General features: G+C 41.3%; 1 protein-coding gene across 2 annotated transcripts in view; it reads right to left on the bottom strand.

Annotated features, from left to right (window-relative positions):
• Positions 1 to 20,004, bottom strand: part of LOC140503853 (cytochrome P450 2A13-like) — a 30,542-nt gene extending 10,538 nt beyond the window's left edge. Inside the window, exons 1-3 of one of the 2 annotated variants that reach the window (XM_072608196.1) lie at positions 19,769 to 20,004; positions 1,944 to 2,106; positions 288 to 437 (exon numbers count right to left, since the gene is read on the bottom strand). In XM_072608196.1, the coding sequence (XP_072464297.1) occupies positions 288 to 437; positions 1,944 to 2,106; positions 19,769 to 19,948 (493 nt within the window). In that variant the 5' untranslated portion in view covers positions 19,949 to 20,004. Of the gene's footprint in view, positions 1 to 287; positions 438 to 1,943; positions 2,107 to 3,691; positions 3,944 to 19,768 lie in introns of those variants that run through there. The other variant, XM_072608195.1, reaches the window with a different exon arrangement.

Genomic DNA, 20,004 nt, shown 5'->3' with positions numbered 1-20,004 from the left:
CATTTTCATATCTGTTCAGTTGTGGCTTCAGACAATTGCTAGTTGTCTGATAAGTGTCAGACAAGTGACTCCCTGGACAGATCACTTAACCCTGTTGCCTCAGTTTCCTCATCTGTAAGATGAGGTGGAGAAGGAAATGGCAACTCACTCCAGTGGCTTTGCTGAGAAAAGCTCCAAAATGGTATCTAGAAAGTCAGATATGATTGAAACAAGTGAGCAACAACAGTCACAAGATAGTTGACTCTGACCAGGCACAAGGCGCCAGAATGTTCTTAGGGTCCACTCACCTTTTGTGCCTCGGAAAGCCTCAATGAGGAAGCCAGCTTCTTCTTGGATGCGCTCCTCAATGCCTCTCTTGCCCATGCCAAAGTCCCTGAGGGTGGTGATGGAGAATCGTCGGAGCTGCCGGGCCCTCTCTCCGTTGCTGAAGACCACACCTGCTCATTGGCAAGAGGGAAGAAGGAGCTCTGGGAAGACTGGAGATCCTGCAGGATCCCAGGTCCTGGTATAGGGTGAAAGGTGGGTGTCCAGAGTGAAACCAGGAGAAAAAGAAAGAGAGGGAGGGAGGGAAGAGGAAAGAGAGGGAGAGAGAGAGAAGATGAGGAAAGGTATGGAGACAGGGAAGAAAAAAGAGATGGAGAGGCAAAGGGATAAAGGGAGAGACAGAGAAATGAGGAAATGGGGGAGGTGAGACAGGAATAGCAAAAATGGGGAAGAGAGGAGAGAATTGGGGACACAGGGAGGGACAGAGAGATGGAGGGGGGATAGGAAGGCAGAAGATGGAGAGATAGGGAAGAGGTGAAACAAGGAGAGACAGAAAATGAAAAAGAGGTACAGATGGGGATACAGTGAGAGAATGAGAAACAAGAAGAAATGGGGAGATAAGAAGAGACACGATGAGAGACACAGAAGGACTGGGCTGATGGGGAGAGAGGAAAATACAGAGAAATGGAGAGTGAGAGAGGGAGGAAATGGGAAAGCAGTTAGGGAAAGACAGAGATGAAGAAAAAGGGAGATATGGAGAGAAGGGCAGACAGGAAGAGATGGAGGAAAAAGTCAAACCAAAAGAGAAAGCTAGAGAGATAAGGGATATGGGGAGAAAAAGAAAGGAGAAGAAATGAAGAAGGGTGGGGAGATAGGAAGATAAATCAGGAGATATATGGAAGAACTGGGGATATAGGGAGGGAAACAGAAAGGCAGACAAATGGAGAGATTTGGGGAGATAGTTAGACAAGGAGAGACAGAAGGAGGCAAGGAGAGATAGAGATAAAGGGGCAGACAGAAAGATGCAGAAGTTGAGAGACAGAGAGATGGAAAGTCAAAGGGAGATAGTCAAATAGAGACAGAGAAAGATAGAAGGTGGAGACAGGTGAAGGAAAGAGAAAGAAAAGTGCGGAGAGGAGAGACAAGGGAAAGATGAAAAATACAGGGAGAAGAATAGCCAGAAATGGACAGATTGTGAAAGACCAAGAAAGATGAAGAGACAAAGCAATGGAGAAGGATGGAAAAACAGGGAGACAGATGAGACACAAATGGAGAAACCAAGAAAGAAAAAGAAACAGAGAGGAGCAGGTGGTGGAGGGAGGCCATGGTCATAAAGGGAAAGGCCAGTCAGGAGAGAAGATTTAGAACCCTGATCAGCAGACTAGAGGAGATCACATTGGCCTGGGGAGATGTATGTGTGTATGTATGTGTGTGTGTGTGTGTGTGTGTGCACATTTGGTGTGTGTGCAGAGTGTGTGTAGGGTTGTTAGGGGAATTGGGGTGTGCAAATGAGTGTGTGTGTATGTGGGGGGGATGTATGAGGTGTGTGTGTGGAAGGTGTGTACATGTGTGATGTGTGTGTTATGTGTATATATGTATGTCTGTGTGTGTGGTGTTTATGTGTGTGGTGTGTGTATGTATGTGAGTGTGCATGTGTGTGTCCCTGCGCAGACACTCACCGAACCCCTTAAAGATCCAGTCAAATGTGGCCTGCTCCCCACGACCAGAGAACTCCTCTGCTTGGTCAATCAGCGCCTCCTTCACAGCCTCATACCCAGTTAGGACTACAATGGTTCTCTGTCCCAGGTGGACTGTAAACACAGGTCCATATTTTTTCCCAATCTGGAGGGGGTGAAGACGTCAGAATAACCAGAGAGTGGCCTCTCAGCCCCATGATTTCCCCCCTCTTAGTTCTCTGCCCTGAAAGATAACTCCTCACCCACCATCTCTCAGCTGCTTTCAAAACAATGTGTAATTGTGATCTAGACATCGCAAACATTTCAGTACGCAAGGAACAAGGAACAGGATTGTGAATCCTTGTGAACACTTTGTTTATTTTAAAATGTATGTGTAAGGGTAAATATGCATATATATGTAAAATAGGCATCTATATATAAATTTTTCTTTTTCTTTTTTGAGGAAGCATGGGTTCCTGGGTTCAAATCCTTCCTCAAACACTTACTGTGTGACTGAGCAAGTCACTTCACCTCTGCCTCACTTTTGTCATGTGCAAAGTGAGAAGTTTGGATACAATGGTTTGTCTTGTTATTTCCAGCTCTGAATCTATGAGCCCATGACCCTCTGTTGAACAAGATCAGAACAAAAAATGCTGTTTTTTTAGTTCTTTGCCTTTTTTTTTCCTATGACAAGTCAAGGTAACAAGCACTGTCAGAAACTTACTGTGTGCTAAGCACTGCAGATAGAAAGACAAAGGCAAAGACTGTCCCTCCCCTCGAGGACCTCTCAGTCTAATGGGGCATGTCTATTCCAAGCCCCTCACCTACACTGGCTTTCTTAAATAATTTTGCAGGGTTATAAGAAGCTAATGACCCTCATTGGTGGGCCAGACAGAGCAGGAGTCCCCATATTTGCCACGAGATTTCTCTAGGCTCTCAAATCTCCACCTCACACCCTCTCCTTTGGTCCTCTCTCCCCAGCCCTCAGGCTAGCTCTCCCATCCTCCTGGCCTCTTCTCCACCATCCCTATGAATCCCTCTCTTGCTCCCTAGCTCTGTCCATCCCTCCCATGAAGAAGTTCTGCACTTTCCTTAGAGCATCTTGCCCATAAGATCATAAAACTTAGCCCTTATAGACCATCTAACCCAGTCTGTCTATGTTATGGACAGGAAACTGAGGACTAGAGAATGGAAAAGACCTTCCTCAAGTCAGTAGTGAGAAGCAGAGACTTTTTTCTGCCTCCATCTCCCCTTCTCTCTGACTTTCCCAGAGCTTTCTTCCAACTACCCTGGAAGCTACTTATGCACACGAGAGTTATCTCCGTCTCCATCTGTCTTTCATGCTTGTGTTTCTGTGTCTCACTCTATGTCTCTGAGTCCATCTCTCTGTGTCACTGTCTCTTTGGGATTATGTATTTTCATCTCTGTCTCTGCTTTTCCTTTTCTGCTAGTTTGCCTCTGTCTCCGACCATTTGTCATATTTTCTGTCTCTACTTCTAAGTATTTCTTTTGTGTGTTTCTAATATACTCTGCGATTCTATCTCTGTCACTGTTATTCTTTGTGTGACTCTCTCTGTTACTGTATCTCTCCCTGTTAATTTGTCTTTGGATCTCACTGTCTCTTTGCTCCTCTGAGTGTCTCAATCTCTCTGTGCCTTTGCTCCTTGTTCCTCTCTCTCTATTTCTCTCTCAATCTCTATTTCTCTGTCTCAGTCTCTCCATGTTCTCCCCCTTGTCCCCAGCCTCAGTACCTTCATGAGGGAGTCATACATCTGCTCAGTGTTGAGCTGCAGGTAGTTGCCGATGAAAGGCAGGGGGGTGGGTCCAGGGGGAAGGCTTCGACAGATCTTCCTCTGTTTCCACACAGAGAGCACCACCAGAGCTGAGATGCAAAAGAATATGGCCCCCAGAAGCAGCCCAGAGGTCAGCATGGTGAAGGTAGCAGAGGCCCCACTGCACTGTTACCTGGGTTTTGGGCAGATGCTGACTCAAAAGTGGGGTCCAGATAGGGCTGTTCCTGACTTTTATGCTTGGGCCAGGGGGTGGAGGCTGTCACCTGGCACTGATCTCAGCTCTTTTATGCAACATTTTCAGTCCTGACCCATTCGTCCCCTGAGCTCCAGGACTGGCCAAATCTGAAGGTCACAGAAGAAGAGGGATTGAGTGCAGTGGCGCCTCAGAGACTTGAAGATGCCAGAGGGTAAAAGTAGAAAAGGGCAAGGCTCAATGGGGTATCCTAGCTGAGACATGGAGTTTGGAGTCTCAGAATTCGATGGCAGAAGCTGTGAGGGATCTAGTAATAGGGCTTGGAGGGCAAGGTGTCTCAAGACTTGAAGATGAGGCCATAGAAGGTCAAAGTGGGAGAGGGGTAAAAATAGATTTCTTACCGGCTGTGATCTTAAGCAAGTCTCTCCCTCTCTCTAGACCATCCATTTCTCCTTTGTGTGAGGAGAGAACTCTATTATCAGGTGAGTCCTAAGGACCCCTTCCATGGGAAATATCCTGTGCACCTGTGGAGCATGGGATCTCCACCTATTGTTTACCAAGTATTCCTTTAAACAGTATTGACAACAAACCAAGAACTGATCCAAATGTGTGGCAAATAACACTCTAACCCAAAGCCCACGTGACCCGTTTTTTACTTTGATCTAATTCAGGAGTTAGAAGGGGCAGTAATTAGATCTTAGGATTTGGAGTTGGGATCCTCTAACTTAGAGATCCACTAAGCTCTAATCTCATTTGTGTTCTTTTCTTTGAAATTTTAAATATCTTCTTGATGATAGACTTAACAATTATTCACAAATATGAACATTTGTGACCTCTTGGTTTTGCAGATGAATCTGAAAGGGGAAGTTCAGATAGGTAGCCAGGGGCAAGATTAGGATTTCAACCCAGGTCATCAAGGAGGGTCGCTATGGACAACACAGCCAAGCTGAGTACCTGCCATAACTGCCTCTGGGCTGCAGTTTGATGGAGGAGAGAAGGAATAGAACTAGCCAACAGAAGTAAATGGATTGTGGTGTTTTTTTAGGGAGATGCAGGAAGGGGCAGGTTAGACAAGGATTGGAAACTAATTGGGATTGACAGTATTTTTACCTGGGCTGACCAAGGTCCTCACAGCCCTCTTTCTCCTAGTTACCTGTTGGCTAATGTCATAGCTTAGAAGAACTCAGGGTTGAGGAGAAGCCTAGGAAATCAGGGCAATCTTTGTTAAGTGTACTTTTGCTAAAAGGGAACCAGGGTGGGAAGGGGTACACTGGAATGAACTCCAAGGATTCAAAGAACCATGGTGAGATTTTTGTTGTGAATGCTTATACCTCAGAAATCAGTGATTGCTAGAAATCAGAGCTTGATTTATTGTTTTGTTCATAATCTGGACTTAAAGAAATAACAAGGCAGATAAATTTATTTGCATGAGCCCCCTCTCTCTGCCCTCCCCCCACCTTAAATATTTACCAATTTACTCTTGTTTGCGCAATGGTGGATTGGTTTATTGTTGTCCTTTCTTCTAAAAGACTGAAATGAAAACACTATGTTGGGGTCGAGGTACGGTACGGTGAGTCGAACTTTGATAATCAGGCCAATCAGAACTTGGAATGCTCTACCACAGATTGAGCCACAGATGTTCCTTGCAAACATATGGAGTGGAAATGTCTCTAAATGTGCACATCTCATGTTTCTTTTGACCTACTGCAATTCTGCTTTGCTCATAAAGCAGTCTCTCTATGTGTTTTCTTTTATGGGGTTCACATCATACTGGCGGATCCTGTGCCAGTGTGTCCCATGTCTCTGAATGAATTCACTCAATAAAGAGTTTGTGAACTCACAAAAATTCAGTAGAAGATTGCAGTGATGGGGAACCTATGACCTCAAGCCCACATATGATCCTGTAGGTCCTCAAATGCTGCCCTTTGACTGAATCCAAACTTCATAGAACTAATCCGTTTAGTAAAAGGATTTGTTCTGCAAAACGTGGACTCAATCCACAAAGAAAGCCCTAGAGATTAGAGACACAGCTCTTGAGCCTGGGGTCTGTCAGGCCTTTAGGAGTCATGCAAAATCTCCTGAGATCAGACTTCGCTAAGATCTGTTGCTAGTTCATGTACCCTCTGTAAGCCTGGTTGACTGTGAACTCTGTAATGGAGTTAGATCAAAAGGCACCTGCCTCTGCTGTTCTGGGAAGGTCAGACCAGCACAACTCTTGAGCTGTGGGTTAGTCAAATCTGGAGGAATCATGTGAGAGGTCCTGACGTCAGGCTTCCCTAAGATCTATCACTAGTTCATGTACCCTCTGTAAACCTGGTTGACTGTGAACTCTGTGAAATGGAGTTGGATCCAAAGCCAGCTGCCTCTGCTGTTCTAAGAATGTCAGACCAGAAACTCGCCATGGAATTTGGGGACTCCTTAACCCCCTACTTGATGCAACATTGGGCAATGGAAGGAGTGCTGTATTTGATCAAAGCCGTGGCATCCAGCTCTTCTTCTTAATGCCAATATGACTTTGGGCAAGTCACTCAGTACCTCTGGACTCAATACCTCAATACTTCTCCATTTACTTTTTTAAAAAAATATATTTATTTAATATTTTATTTTCCCCCAACTACATGTATACACAAAATTTAACATTCATTTTTTTTTAATTTTGAGCTCCAAATCCTCTCCACCTCCCTTGAGGAGGCAATAAATTTGACGTAGGTTATACATATACAGTCATGCAAAATATATTTTCATATTACTCATGTTATGAAAGAAAACATAACCCCCCATCCAAGAATAACAAAGAAAGTTAAAACAGAGTATGCATCAATTCATATTCAGAATCCTTCATTTCTTTCTCTGAAAATGGATAGCATTTTTCATCATGCATCTTTCAGAATCTTCTTGCATCATTGTATTGCTGGGAATAACTAAGTCATTCACAGTTGATCATTATATAATATTGCTACACTGTTCTCCTCATTCAATTCACTTCATTTTGAATCAGTTCATGTAAGTCTTTCCAGGCTTTCTGAAAACATTCTACTCATGATAGCTGATAGTATAGTCATATTCCTTCACAATCATATAACATATGTTGTTCAAGCATTTCCCAATTGATCAGCATCTCCTCAATTTCTAATTCTTTGCCACAACTATAAATGCTGCTATAAATAGCATATAAGTCCCTCTTCTTTTTAAAAAAGATTTCTTTGGGATACAGACCTATTAGTGGTGTTGCTGGGCCAAGGGTATGCATGGTTTGATAAGCCTTTGAGCATAGTTCCAAATTTCTGCCCAGAATGGTTAAATTAGTTCAAAAATCCAATAGTGCATTAGTATCTCAATTTTCCCACATCCCCTCCATTATTATTTTTCTTTGCTTTCATATTAGCCAATCTGATAGGCGTGGGGTGGTACCTCAGAATAGCCTTTAGAAATAAAATAATATCCTCAATAACATGCAAAGACAATTTTGAACATACTTTTAAAATTTGAGTTCCAAATTTCCTCTCCTTTCTCTCCTCCCCCCACAAGAGAATAAGCAATTTGACATAGGTTATATATGTGTAATCACGCAAAACATTTTTCGGTATTAGTTATGTTGTGAATGAAGACACAGACCCAAAGGAAAAAAATAAACAAAATAATGTGATTAATAATTTGCTTTGATCTGAATTCAGACGCCATCAGTTCTTTCTCTGCTAGTGGATAAAATTTTTTACCATGAATCCTTTGGAATTGTTTTGAATTGTGTTGCTGAAAATAGCTAAGTCATTCGCAGCTGATCATCATACAATATTGCTGTTACTGTGTACGATGTCCTCCTGGTTCCACTCACTTAACATTGCATCAGTTCATATCAACATGCAAATGAGTGTTTTTTGTTCTTTCTTTGAGGAAATTCTCATAAGAATAATGTTTAAGTGCTCCCTACTAATCCCCCATCTTCCCATTTACTTTGAAAGCCCCTTTTCTGTGAGAAAATTTACTCCATTCTACCTCTGTCTTCCCCTTTCAACCAGTGCGTTCTTATTTCTCACCCTTATTTTTTTCAATATCATTTTATTAGTCAATTTGCATACAAGTCCTCTGTCTATGTATATTGCTTCTAATTGCCCTACTAATTAGAAAGTACTTATGAGTTACAAGTATAATCTTCTTATGTTGGAATGTAAACAATTTAACATTATGCAATCTCTTAAGATTTCTCTTTCCTGCTTACCTTTTTATCCTTCTTTTGAGTCTTGTATTTGAAAGTCAATTTTCTCTTCAGTTTAGATCTTTTCATCAGGAACACTTGAAAGTCTCCTATTTTTTTGAGGATACTTTTTTGTCTCCTGAAGGATTATATTCAGTTTTGTTTGGCAGATGATTCTTGGTTGCAATCCTTCCTCCACTGTCCTCTAGAATATCATATGACAAACCCTCTAATCCTTTAATGTAGAAGTTTCTAAATCTTGTGTTATTCTGACTTTGGATTTATGACATTTGTGTTATTTATTTCTGCTTGCTTGCATTATTTTTCTCCTTGACCTGGGAGATCTGGAAATTGTCTATAATATTCTTGGAAATTTTCATTTTGGGATCTCTTCCAAGAGGTAATCAGTGGATTCTTTAAATTTCTCCTTTATCCTCTGGTTCTAGATTACCAGGGAAGTTTTTCTTGATAATTTCTTCAGAGATGAAGCCTAGACTCTTTTCTGAGCATGGCTTTAAGGCTATCCAATAATTCTTAAATTACCTCTCCTCAATGTATTTTCCAAGTCAGTTATTTTTCCAAAGAGATATTTCACAATATTCTTCTACTTTTCATTTTTTGGATTTTGTTTTATATTTTATTCATGTCTCATGGAGTTCTTAGCTTCACCTTGCCCAACTCTAATTTTTAAAGAATTATTTCTTTCAGTGTACCTTCTGTTACATTTGGCCAATTCCACTTTTCAAACGAGTTCTTCTTGTCAGTGGTTTTGTTCCTCCTTTACCAAGCCGTTCACTCTTTTTTTCTTCATGATTTTCTTGCATCACTCTTATTTATTTTCCCAATCTTTCCTCCAACTAACTCTCTTATTTGATTTTAGAAATCCTTTTTCACCTCTCCCTAAAATTCTTTTTTTAGTATCTCAGACCAATTCACATTTTTCTTTGAGGGTGTAGCAGTTTTGACTTTGTTGTCTCCTTCTGAGTTGGTGTTTTGAACTTCCTTCTCACCACATTAAGTTTCGATGGCCAGTATCTGTTTGTTTCCTCATTTTATCAACCTATTTCTTGACTTTTAGTTCTATGTTAAAGTTGGGCTCTGCTCCCTGGGTGGAGGGGGCACTATCGTAAACTTCATGCCTTTTGTTTTTGCTATTTTTAGAGTTAGTTCTGGTAGACTTTAAGTTTAGAGTTCTTCCAAGATAGTATAATCTAAGGTGTTGTATGATCATTACTCTCCTGCCTTTTTCTCTGGTCTGTGAGGAACCATAAGTGCTCTTTTCCACCTGAAACTATGGCCAGTATCTCTGCTCCCCTGTGGCTTTAAATTCTGTTGTGCTAGTCCTCCTTTTCACCCTTGGACTGTGACCCAGGACTGAAACCCAGATCTGCTTATGGATAGTGTAAAAAAGTTCTGCATCAAGGGCCAACAAAGAGATCCTAGTAATCGTCTGATCAGTTGTTACATTGCCTTACTGTGTGTGGGCTGAGAGTTCCAGAAACCTCAACTGCCACTTCTAATTCAGTCACCACCAAGGCCTGCAGTTGATTTGGTGGAGTGAGACTTTTGCTGTCCTGTGCCCTGAGCTCCACTCTGACCTTGGTGTGTCAGACCCTTCTTGCCAAACTTCTAAGTTATCTTTGGCTAGAAAATTGTTGCACTCAGTTCTCTTGTGAGTTTTGCCACTGTAGAACTTGTTTTTTAAATTATTTATTTAAACATTATTTAAAGTTGTTTGGAATGGAACTTGGGAGAGTTCAGATGAGTTCCTGACTTTTCTCCACCATCTTGGCTCTAGCCCACTTCAATGTTCTTGTCTGTAAAATGTGAGAGGAGGTAGACTGGGTAATCTCTAAGTAAACCTTCCAACTAGAAATGCTGGAATCAGGAGGGTTTGACTTTGGCTTTGTGTGCTTGGAAGGACATATCTTTGGTCACAATGTTCTCTCTCTGTCTGCCTAATTCCCTGTTCCTCCCTACTATGGATTATAAACAGAAAGCTTATTCCTCCTCTTCAAACCCTAAAATAATTTCAGGAGAGCAGGAATCTTATTTTCCAGAGCTAAGGCACTACAAGCAAACTGTGTCCTGAGCTTCAGTTAACAACAGTCCTTTGCACTCAGCCTTTAGAGGAACTCTGCCACAGCTAAATCACAGAACTGGCAGTCCCTTAGACTGAGCAAGCACTAGTCCTGAAGCCCTGCTATGAATGGACATTTTGTCACTAGGCAACCTTGCCTCACTACCTCACTATTGCTATTTTACTTCATCACTGCTGTTACACTACACTGCTTGATTCTTTGTCTTCCCACAACTATATATACATCTCAAAGCTTAGCCTCACTGCCTTGGATCTCCTTGCTCCTAGAGAAGATTCCAGCACACATTCTAATTTCCCTCTTCTAACAGGATAGAGAACACTTTTTGTCTATAACTTCTATGACTCTTTGATAATTTATTTTCAGGATTGACAGTTGGTGTCAAAAGTGGAATCAGAAAGGGTTAATTCCTGCTTGTTCCCTTGCCCAGTGCAACCTTGTAGGTGTAGTACCTTCCAAGAGCCTTCTGCTCAATTTGCTAGTTCAAGGGTGGCAATGAGTGTTTTTTCCTTCTCAGCTACTGAACTTCCATCTTTGGTCAACCTCTGCTCCCTTCAAGGATTGAAATTTTGGTGTATTTACTGAAGACAGGATTTGTCTACCTCTTCTTGATGAAGTCTCTTGATTTCTTTGGAACAGGTACCTTGTGTTTCTTTCCCTCAGCTGCAATATGGGAAGTTTGGGATCTAAGAATGAACTGCCAAAGAACTTGGCTGCAGGGCATATGCATTTAATCTATCAACTAGACACTTCTAAGTTTTTATTAATTGGCATAATTTGACCTTGTTGGCCAACACGGTGTTCTTTAGACAAGGAAAAAATAAGTTACCTTAGGAAATGTCTTGTTTGGGAGGGAGGGCAGAGCCAAGTTGGCAGAATGAAGGCAGAGATTTGCCAGAGCTCTCCCCCAGACCCCTCCAAATACCTGTAAAAGTGGCTCTAAATGAATTCCATTTGTAGCAGAACCCATAAAAAGACAGAGTTAAACAAATTTCTAGCTCAAGACAACCTGAAAGGTGGACAGAAGAGTTTGGTTGCACCAGACTGAGAGAGGACCTCAGTCCATCGCAGACTGTGCCAGCACAGACTAGGCCCCAGCAAACCAGGAATAAGCCTTGGTAGTGACTGAATCAGCAGCTGTGGCAGCAGCAGCAATGGCTGTTTCTGGAGCTCTAAGCCTACAGAAGGTAAGGTGATCAAACAATTGGTCAGAAGGATATTACAGGCTCTCTTTACCGGCACTAAGGCAGGACTCTATTGCTTTGCCCATACTTGGACCTGGGCTGCATTCTGGATGGTAGTGTTGGGGCAAAGAGGAGCACTAGCATAGCAGACCTTGTGGAAATAATGGAGAGGGAGCCCTCCTCACAGTTCCAGAATGTAAAAGAGTGCTTGTGGTAACTCATAGATCTGAGCACAGTCTAGGAGGGAGTAAACACCTCTCCTTAGATCATTCTACCTTGGAAAAATTGAAAACTTACATGTTCCTAGAAGTATCTCTGGAAACAGCTATACAAAGCCACTGAAGCTTGGAATAATATGCCCCCCACACTGGAAGCAGAGGCCTACCTTAGCAAAGACATGAGAAGTCAAGTAATAGACTGGGAAAATGAATAAACAATGGGGAAAAACTCAAACTATAGAATTTTACTTTGGTGGCAAGGAAGATCAAAACTTATACTCAGAAGAAGATAGCAAAGTCAAAGCACCTGCATCCAAAGCATCCAAGAAAAATATCAATTGGTCTCAGACCATGGAAGAGCTCAAAAAGGATTTTAAAAATCAAGTAATGGAAGTAAAGGAAAAAATGGAAAAAGAAATGGGAGTTGTGGGAAATCACTATAGGAGATTGTTGCTTCTGCATAAAAGTTAAGTTGATAAAAAGGATGCAGGTGTCTAAGGGGCAACTGGAAAGATCCTTCATGAAGATGGGTGGAGACCCACATGAGGAGTTTAGGCACACTGGAGAGGCTGTAAACCCTATGGTACCCAGCCAATGGGAACACAGGAGGGGAAATACAAATTGGGAAAAGAGTATAAAAAGTTGTGTATTTGTCTCAATGGATATGTGCCTACTCGTTGAACTTTTGAAAGAATATTAATAAAAGTGCTTCCTAGTTCAACCAGTGGCTTTGTGGAGTTCTTAGTAAGATGTTTGTCTCTTACAGAGTGATGCAAAAAAATCATGAAAAAGGAGTCAACAGTTTGATAAAGGAGACACAAAAAATACTGAAGAAAATAACAACTTGAAAAGCAGATTATGCAAATGGTAAAAGAAGCACAAAAAGCCAAGGAAGAGAAGAATGCATTAAAAAGCAGAATTGGCCAAATAGAAAAAGTGATGCAAAAACTCACTGAAGAAAATAATTCCTTAAAAATTAGAATGGAGCAAATGGAAGCTAATGACTCTTTGAAAAATTAAGAAATTATAAAACATAACCAAAAAATGAAAAAATAGAAGACACTGTGAAATATCTCATTGGAAAAACCACTGACCTGGAAAATAAATCCAATAAAGATCACTTATTATTGGATTGCCTGAAGGCCATGACCAAAATCAAAGCCTAAACATCATCTTTCAAGAAATTATCAACAAAAACTGTCCTAATGTTCTGCAACCAGAGGGTAAAATAGAAATTGAAAGTACCCACTGATCACCTCCTGAAAGAAATCTCAAAAGGATAATCTCTGTGGCTCTTTGGTAATTTATTTTCAGGGTTAACAGGAGCAAAAGACAAAAGTTTGGGAGGGGATGGAGAAGAAGGAAGACTGCACCAGAACTGAATATAGAGTGATTTAGGTTAGAATAATAGAAATTCATAACTGAAAAGGACAAGGAATAGACTCTTATTATCGATGGGTATTAGATATCAGATGGGCAGATCTTACTGAATGTCCAGCCTAATGCCACGGGCTGCTGGGTCCCTTACTTATACCAGGTCTTCGGTGATCAGCCAGATGAAAGTACAAGAGAAGAGACCAACAGAGTGAAGCAGAGGTGTAGGCTTTATTCAGGATAAAACTACATATCAGCATGCAGGGCGAGCTCTCCCAGAGGGAGCCCCCCCTCCTCAGGCTTTCTGGTCCCTACTTAAGCCCTCCAAGATGCATGGTTCACTCCTGGACAGCACATGCTCCCAGCCTATCAGCCAATTAGAGTATGGGGAACAAAGGCATGTTCAGACCACTGACCAATCTCAAGGGTGGAATGCTCTCCACAGCACTGTTACCACAAAGAAGAGGTGTAAAACAGGATGTAACCTGGCTCACTCCCTCAATTCCCAGCTGTTCTCTGGGGGGCCTTGTGAGAGCTCTGAAGTTTCAAGAGACCCTCACCTTTACCTGACCCGAGACTGTTCCTGTGAGACTGAGCCTGTGCCTCCACAACTGAACAGCTAGGTGGCAAAGCAGATAGAGTGTCAGATCAAAAATCAGGAAGATCTTGGTTTAAGTCCAGCATCAGACAGTTACTAGCTGTGTGACCTGGGCAAGTCACTTACCTTTGTTTCTATCACTTTCCTCTTCTGTGAAATGAGCTGGGGAAGGAAATGGCAGGCCACTCAAGTAACTTTGCTAAGAAAATCACAAAAAATGGCCATGGAGAGTAGGGCGCAACTAAAAACAACTAAATAACAACAACAAACACTGAGCTCGTTCACCCATGCCCAGCAAATCAATTTTCTCTATTGTGTTGGATTAGGTGGCCTCTGAGGCCCCTGTCAACTTAGCTTCTTTGATCTCATAACCCCATGGCATTCTGGTGGCTATTATCTATCACCCTCTAAGACACTATCCTTGCTTGTTTTCTCATTGAGTTCAGTGACTGGCTCAGTTTTTCTCTGCTTCTCTACTCCTACTTTCATACTAGGGGACTTCAATACACACATATTAGTCCTTAAAAGACCCTAACCTCACAGCTCCTCAGTTTACACTCTTCTTATAATTTGCTTCTTTGCTGCACACAAAGATAACTTTCATGTTGCCATTGATCACAAAAATGTACCACTTCCATATTCATGACCTCTGAAATTCCCTTATCTGATCACGAGCTGTTTTCTTTCCACTTCTCCCTTTGCCTTGAAATCAAAAATTCTGTTCTTCTTCCACACCCATGTGTCCAATTCCTCCACACCTCAGTTGTTTTCCAGATCATCACCCTTCCACTAACTACATTTTGTTCCCTCGCCAATTTTAATCCCTTGGTGAATTAATTCAACTCTGCACTGTCCTCTTTTTATGTCCTTTGCCCCATTATATTGCTGATCTTGCCTTGCTAAGCCTGAAACTTGAATCATTCCTACCATCACCTGCCTTTGCTCCTACACTTGTGCTGCAGAACAGTCAGAGAAAATCTCAAATTCCTGTTGACTAGGCCCACTATAAATTTGGGTTATATAATTTCTAACAGATCATCTTTGCTGCAAGACATCTTTTACAACTCCCTAATTAGCTCACGATGCCACTAGGTATGGTAACTCTTTCAAAAATCTTTCTCTCTTCCCTCAAATTTCCATTGATTCCCCCCTGCCCAGCCTGTAAGATGAGAATCTCATATTTTACAGAAAAATTTGATGCTTTTTTGCCAAGAGCTCCTTTAACTCTCTTTCTCTTCATGTCACATCACCCAGATGCCTTCTGTCACTATTGTCTTCTTCATCCTGATCTCACATCATGAAGCACTTGTACTCTCAACAAAGGCAAATTCCTTTATATGCACAAGGATCCCATTCCTTTCTGTCTTTCCTAGCAGATTATCTCCTCAATCATCCCCACTTTCTCATTTACCTTCAATCCCTCCCTATCTATCCTTTTGTTTTCCTACTACCTGGAAATATGCCCAAGTCTTCCTCATCCTCCAGACCTCTCACTTGATCCATCCATCTTCATCCCTGCTTGGTTTGTTGAAAATCTTTCCTCCCTTTCAGGGCTAAACTCCTTGAGAATGCCATCTACAACTGATCCTCCAACTTCCTTTCTTTCTACTTTATTTTTAACTGTTTGGTTTCCACTTTCATCAATCAATTGTAGTCTCTCTTTCCAAAGTTACCAATTACATTTTAATTTCCAAATCTAATAGTAACCTTTTCTCAGACACAGAGTTGTGATGGAAATTCATCTTACCCGGACGCAAAGGAAAAGGAGAAAGGGCTAATAGAAAGGGACTGGGTGGTAAGAGGGAGGTTAGATTCAAAGAAACAATGATAAGCAACAAATCATAATATTAAGGAGTGTCTAGGGTAAAAAAAATAGCTGAAAATAGCTAAATCATTCACAATTGTTCATCTTACAATATTGCTGTTACTTTGTACATAGTTTCAAATTGCCCTACCAAATGGTTGAATCAGTTCACAACTCCAGCAAAAGCACATTAATGTCTCATTTTCCCCACATCTCCTCCAACATCTGTCATTCTTCTTTTCTGTCCTATTAGCCAATCTAATAGGTATGAGGTAGTACCTCAGAATTATTTTAATTTGCATTTCTACAATCAGTAGTGAATTAGAGAATTTTTAAATATAGCTATAGATAACTTTGATCACTTCATCTAAAAACTGATCATATCTTTTGATCATTTATCAATTGTGGAATGACTCTTATTTTTATAAATTTGACTGTGTTTTCTACGTTTGAGCAATGAGACCTTTATCAGGAAAAAATTACTTCAAAATATTTTTTTCACGGTTACTATTGCCAATCGTATTTCCTTCCATCCTATTCACCTTCTCTATTTATTCTATTCTTTCTCTCGTTTCACCCTGTCCCTCCTCAAAATGTTTTGACTGTCCCCTCCACCAATCTTCACTCTCTTCTGTCACCCCACCTTCTCTTATTCCCTTCCCCTCTTATTTTCCTGTATGGTAAAATAGATTTATATACCCAATTGGGTGTGTATGCTATTCCCTCTTTGAGCCGGTTCTGATGAGAGCAAGGTTCGTTCACTCTCCCTTACCTTCCCCTGCTCTTTCCCTCTATTATAAAAGCTTTTTCTTGCCTATTTAATGTGAGAAAATTACCACAGTCTATCAGTCCCTTTCTCTTTCTCTCTGTACATTCCTCTCTAATTCCTTATTTTTGTTTTTTTAGGTATCATCCTTTCATATTCAACTCACACCTGTGCCCCCTGTCTATATATACTCCTTCTAACTACCCTAATACTGACAAAGGTCTTATGAGTTACAAATATCATCTTCCCATGGAGGAATGTAAATAATTTAACCTTATTAAGTCGCTTATGATTTCCCTTTCCTGTTTACTTTTTTTATGTTTGTCTTGAGTCTTGTATCTGAAAGTCAAATTTTCTATTTAGCTATGGTCTTTTCATCAAGAATGATTGAAAGTCCTCTGCTTCATTGAATGTTCATTTTTTCCCCTAAGGATTATATTTAGGTTTGTTGGGTAGGGGACTCTTGGTTGTAACCCTAGCTTCTTTGCCTCTGAAACACCATATTTCAAGCCCTCTGATCCTTCAGTGTAGAAATGGCTAAATCTTGTGTTATCCTGACTGTGCTTCCATAATACTTGATTTTTTCCTTCTTTCTGCTTGCAATATCTTCTCATTGATGTTAGAATTCTGGAATTTGGTTATAATATTCCTGGCAAATTTTATCTGAGGATTTCTTCCAGTAGGTGCTCAGTGAATTCTTTCAAATTCTATTTTATCCCCTGGTTCTAGAATATCAGGACAGTTTTCCTTGATAATTTCTTGAAAGATAATGCCTAGGCTCTTCAGGTAGTCCAATAATTTTTAGCTATCTCTCCTGGATCTATTTTTCAGATAAGTTGTTTTTCCAGTGAGATATTTCACAATGTCTTCTATTTTTTCATTCTTTTGGTTTTGTTTTATTGTTTCTTGATTTCTCATATAATCATTAGCTTCCATTTACTCCATTCTAATTTTAAGGAATTATTTTCTTCAGTGAACTTTTTGGATCCCCTTTACTATTTGGCCAGTTCTGCTTGTTAAGGCATTCTTCTCTTCTTTGGCTTTGTGGACCTCTTTTACCACTTACCCTAACCTGTTTTTCCTTTAGCATTCTTTGTGTTTCCTTTACCAAGTTATTGACACATTTTTCATGATTTTCTTGCATCACTCCCATTTCTCTCCGAATCTTTCCTCTACTTCTCTTACTTGATTTTCAAAATCCTTTTTGAGCTCTTGCATGGTCTGAGACCCCTTTTAAATACTTCTTGGAGGTTTTGTATGCAGAAGCTTTGATTTTGTTATTTTCTGAGTCTGTGTTTTGATCTTCCTTGTCACCATAGTAACTTTGAATGGTCAGAAGTTTTTACTGTTTGCTCATCTTCGCAACCTATTAGTTCACTTTCAATTCTTTGTTAAAGTAGGGTTCTGCTTCTGGGATGGAGGGTACATTGTCCCAGGATTCAGGGATCTGTGTAACTTTTTTCAGAGATACTTCAAGGGGCCTTTAAGTTTTCATTTCTTCCAAGGTGGTATGATCTAAGGAGAGGTGTTTACTACTTTCCCAGCCTGTGCTTTGGTCTGTCAGTGACCACAAGGACTCTTTTATGCCCTGTAACTGTGAGGAGTGTTCCCTTTCTACTGTGCCACAAGCTCTATTGTGTCAGTGATCCTTCTTGCTCTGGGGCTGCCAACCCCAGATTGTGACCCAGACTCAAGTATGGATAGAGCCACAGAAGTCTGCCTCAGTGCTAGCAAAGAGATCCTTGTAATCTTCGGACCAGTTTTTAGACTCCCTTGTGATCTGTGGACTGAGAGCTCCAGAAACAGCTACTGCTTAGGATGATGATGATTCAGTGGCTCCCAAGGCCTGCTCCTAATTTGCTGGGGCCTGAACTGTGCTGTCACAACCTCTGCTGTACTGTGCTCCACTTTCACCCAGGTGATACAGACCTTTGTTGCTGGCCTTCTAAATTGTCTTTGGTATCTGTGGGCTGAGAGGTCTGGAAATCATCACTGTTGCAACTGATTCAGTCATCTGGAGCTCTGCTCCTGGTTTTCTGTGGTTCTCTCCCACCCTGGTGCAACAGACCTTTCATGCTGACCTTCCAAGTTGTCTTGGGCTGGGAAATTGTTTCATTCCATCTTTTTGTTGGTTCTGACATTCTAGAATTTGGTTATAGTCTTTATTCAAAGGTTTTTGGATCAGTATGGGGCAGATCTCTGGCAAGTCTCTGCATTTACTCCACTATCTTGGTTCCATCTTTCTACATGGTCAATTTTTGTGTAGGTGCCATGTACTGCTGAGAAAAAGTAACACTACTTTGTATTCTCATTCAATTTTCTCCAGAGATCTGTGGGGTAAGAATTTTGATCGCTCCTTACGTTATTACTTGTTTATTTTTGGCTTAGATTTATCTACTTCTGAGAGGGGAAAATTGAGGTCTCCCACTAGTATAGTTTTATTGTCTTTCCTCCTGTACTTCATTTCACTTCTTTTACCCTTTGTTGAACAAGATCAGAACAAAAAATGCTGTTTTTTTAGTTCTTTGCCTTTTTTTTTCCTATGACAAGTCAAGGTAACAAGCACTGTCAGAAACCTACTGTGTGCTAAGCACTGCAGATAGAAAGACAAAGGCAAAGACTGTCCCTCCCCTCGAGGACCTCTCAGTCTAATGGGGCATGTCTATTCCAAGCCCCTCACCTACACTGGCTTTCTTAAATAATTTTGCAGGGTTATAAGAAGCTAATGACCCTCATTGGTGGGCCAGACAGAGCAGGAGTCCCCATATTTGCCACGAGATTTCTCTAGGCTCTCAAATCTCCACCTCACACCCTCTCCTTTGGTCCTCTCTCTCCAGCCCTCAGGCTAGCTCTCCCATCCTCCTGGCCTCTTCTCCACCATCCCTATGAATCCCTCTCTTGCTCCCTAGCTCTGTCCATCCCTCCCATGAAGAAGTTCTGCACTTTCCTTAGAGCATCTTGCCCATAAGATCATAAAACTTAGCCCTTATAGACCATCTAACCCAGTCTGTCTATGTTATGGACAGGAAACTGAGGACTAGAGAATGGAAAAGACCTTCCTCAAGTCAGTAGTGAGAAGCAGAGACTTTTTTCTGCCTCCATCTCCCCTTCTCTCTGACTTTCCCAGAGCTTTCTTCCAACTACCCTGGAAGCTACTTATGCACACGAGAGTTATCTCCGTCTCCATCTGTCTTTCATGCTTGTGTTTCTGTGTCTCACTCTATGTCTCTGAGTCCATCTCTCTGTGTCACTGTCTCTTTGGGATTATGTATTTTCATCTCTGTCTCTGCTTTTCCTTTTCTGCTAGTTTGCCTCTGTCTCTGACCATTTGTCATATTTTCTGTCTCTACTTCTAAGTATTTCTTTTGTGTGTTTCTAATATACTCTGCGATTCTATCTCTGTCACTGTTATTCTTTGTGTGACTCTCTCTGTTACTGTATCTCTCCCTGTTAATTTGTCTTTGGATCTCACTGTCTCTTTGCTCCTCTGAGTGTCTCAATCTCTCTGTGCCTTTGCTCCTTGTTCCTCTCTCTCTATTTCTCTCTCAATCTCTATTTCTCTGTCTCAGTCTCTCCATGTTCTCCCCCTTGTCCCCAGCCTCAGTACCTTCATGAGGGAGTCATACATCTGCTCAGTGTTGAACTGCAGGTAGTTGCCGATGAGAGGCAGGGGGGTGGGTCCAGGGGGAAGGCTTCGACAGATCTTCCTCTGTTTCCACACAGAGAGCACCACCAGAGCTGAGACGCAAAAGAATATGGCCCCCAGAAGCAGCCAAGAGGCCAACATGGTGAAGGTAGCAGAGGCTCCACTGCACTGTTGCCTAGGTTTTGGGCAGATGCTGA

This window comes from Notamacropus eugenii, chromosome 5 (assembly GCF_028372415.1).
Source record: "Notamacropus eugenii isolate mMacEug1 chromosome 5, mMacEug1.pri_v2, whole genome shotgun sequence".
Lineage (NCBI taxonomy): Eukaryota > Metazoa > Chordata > Mammalia > Diprotodontia > Macropodidae > Notamacropus > Notamacropus eugenii.
The sequence above is the reverse complement of the archived record's forward strand: the minus strand, read 5'-3'. Positions and strand labels throughout refer to the sequence as shown.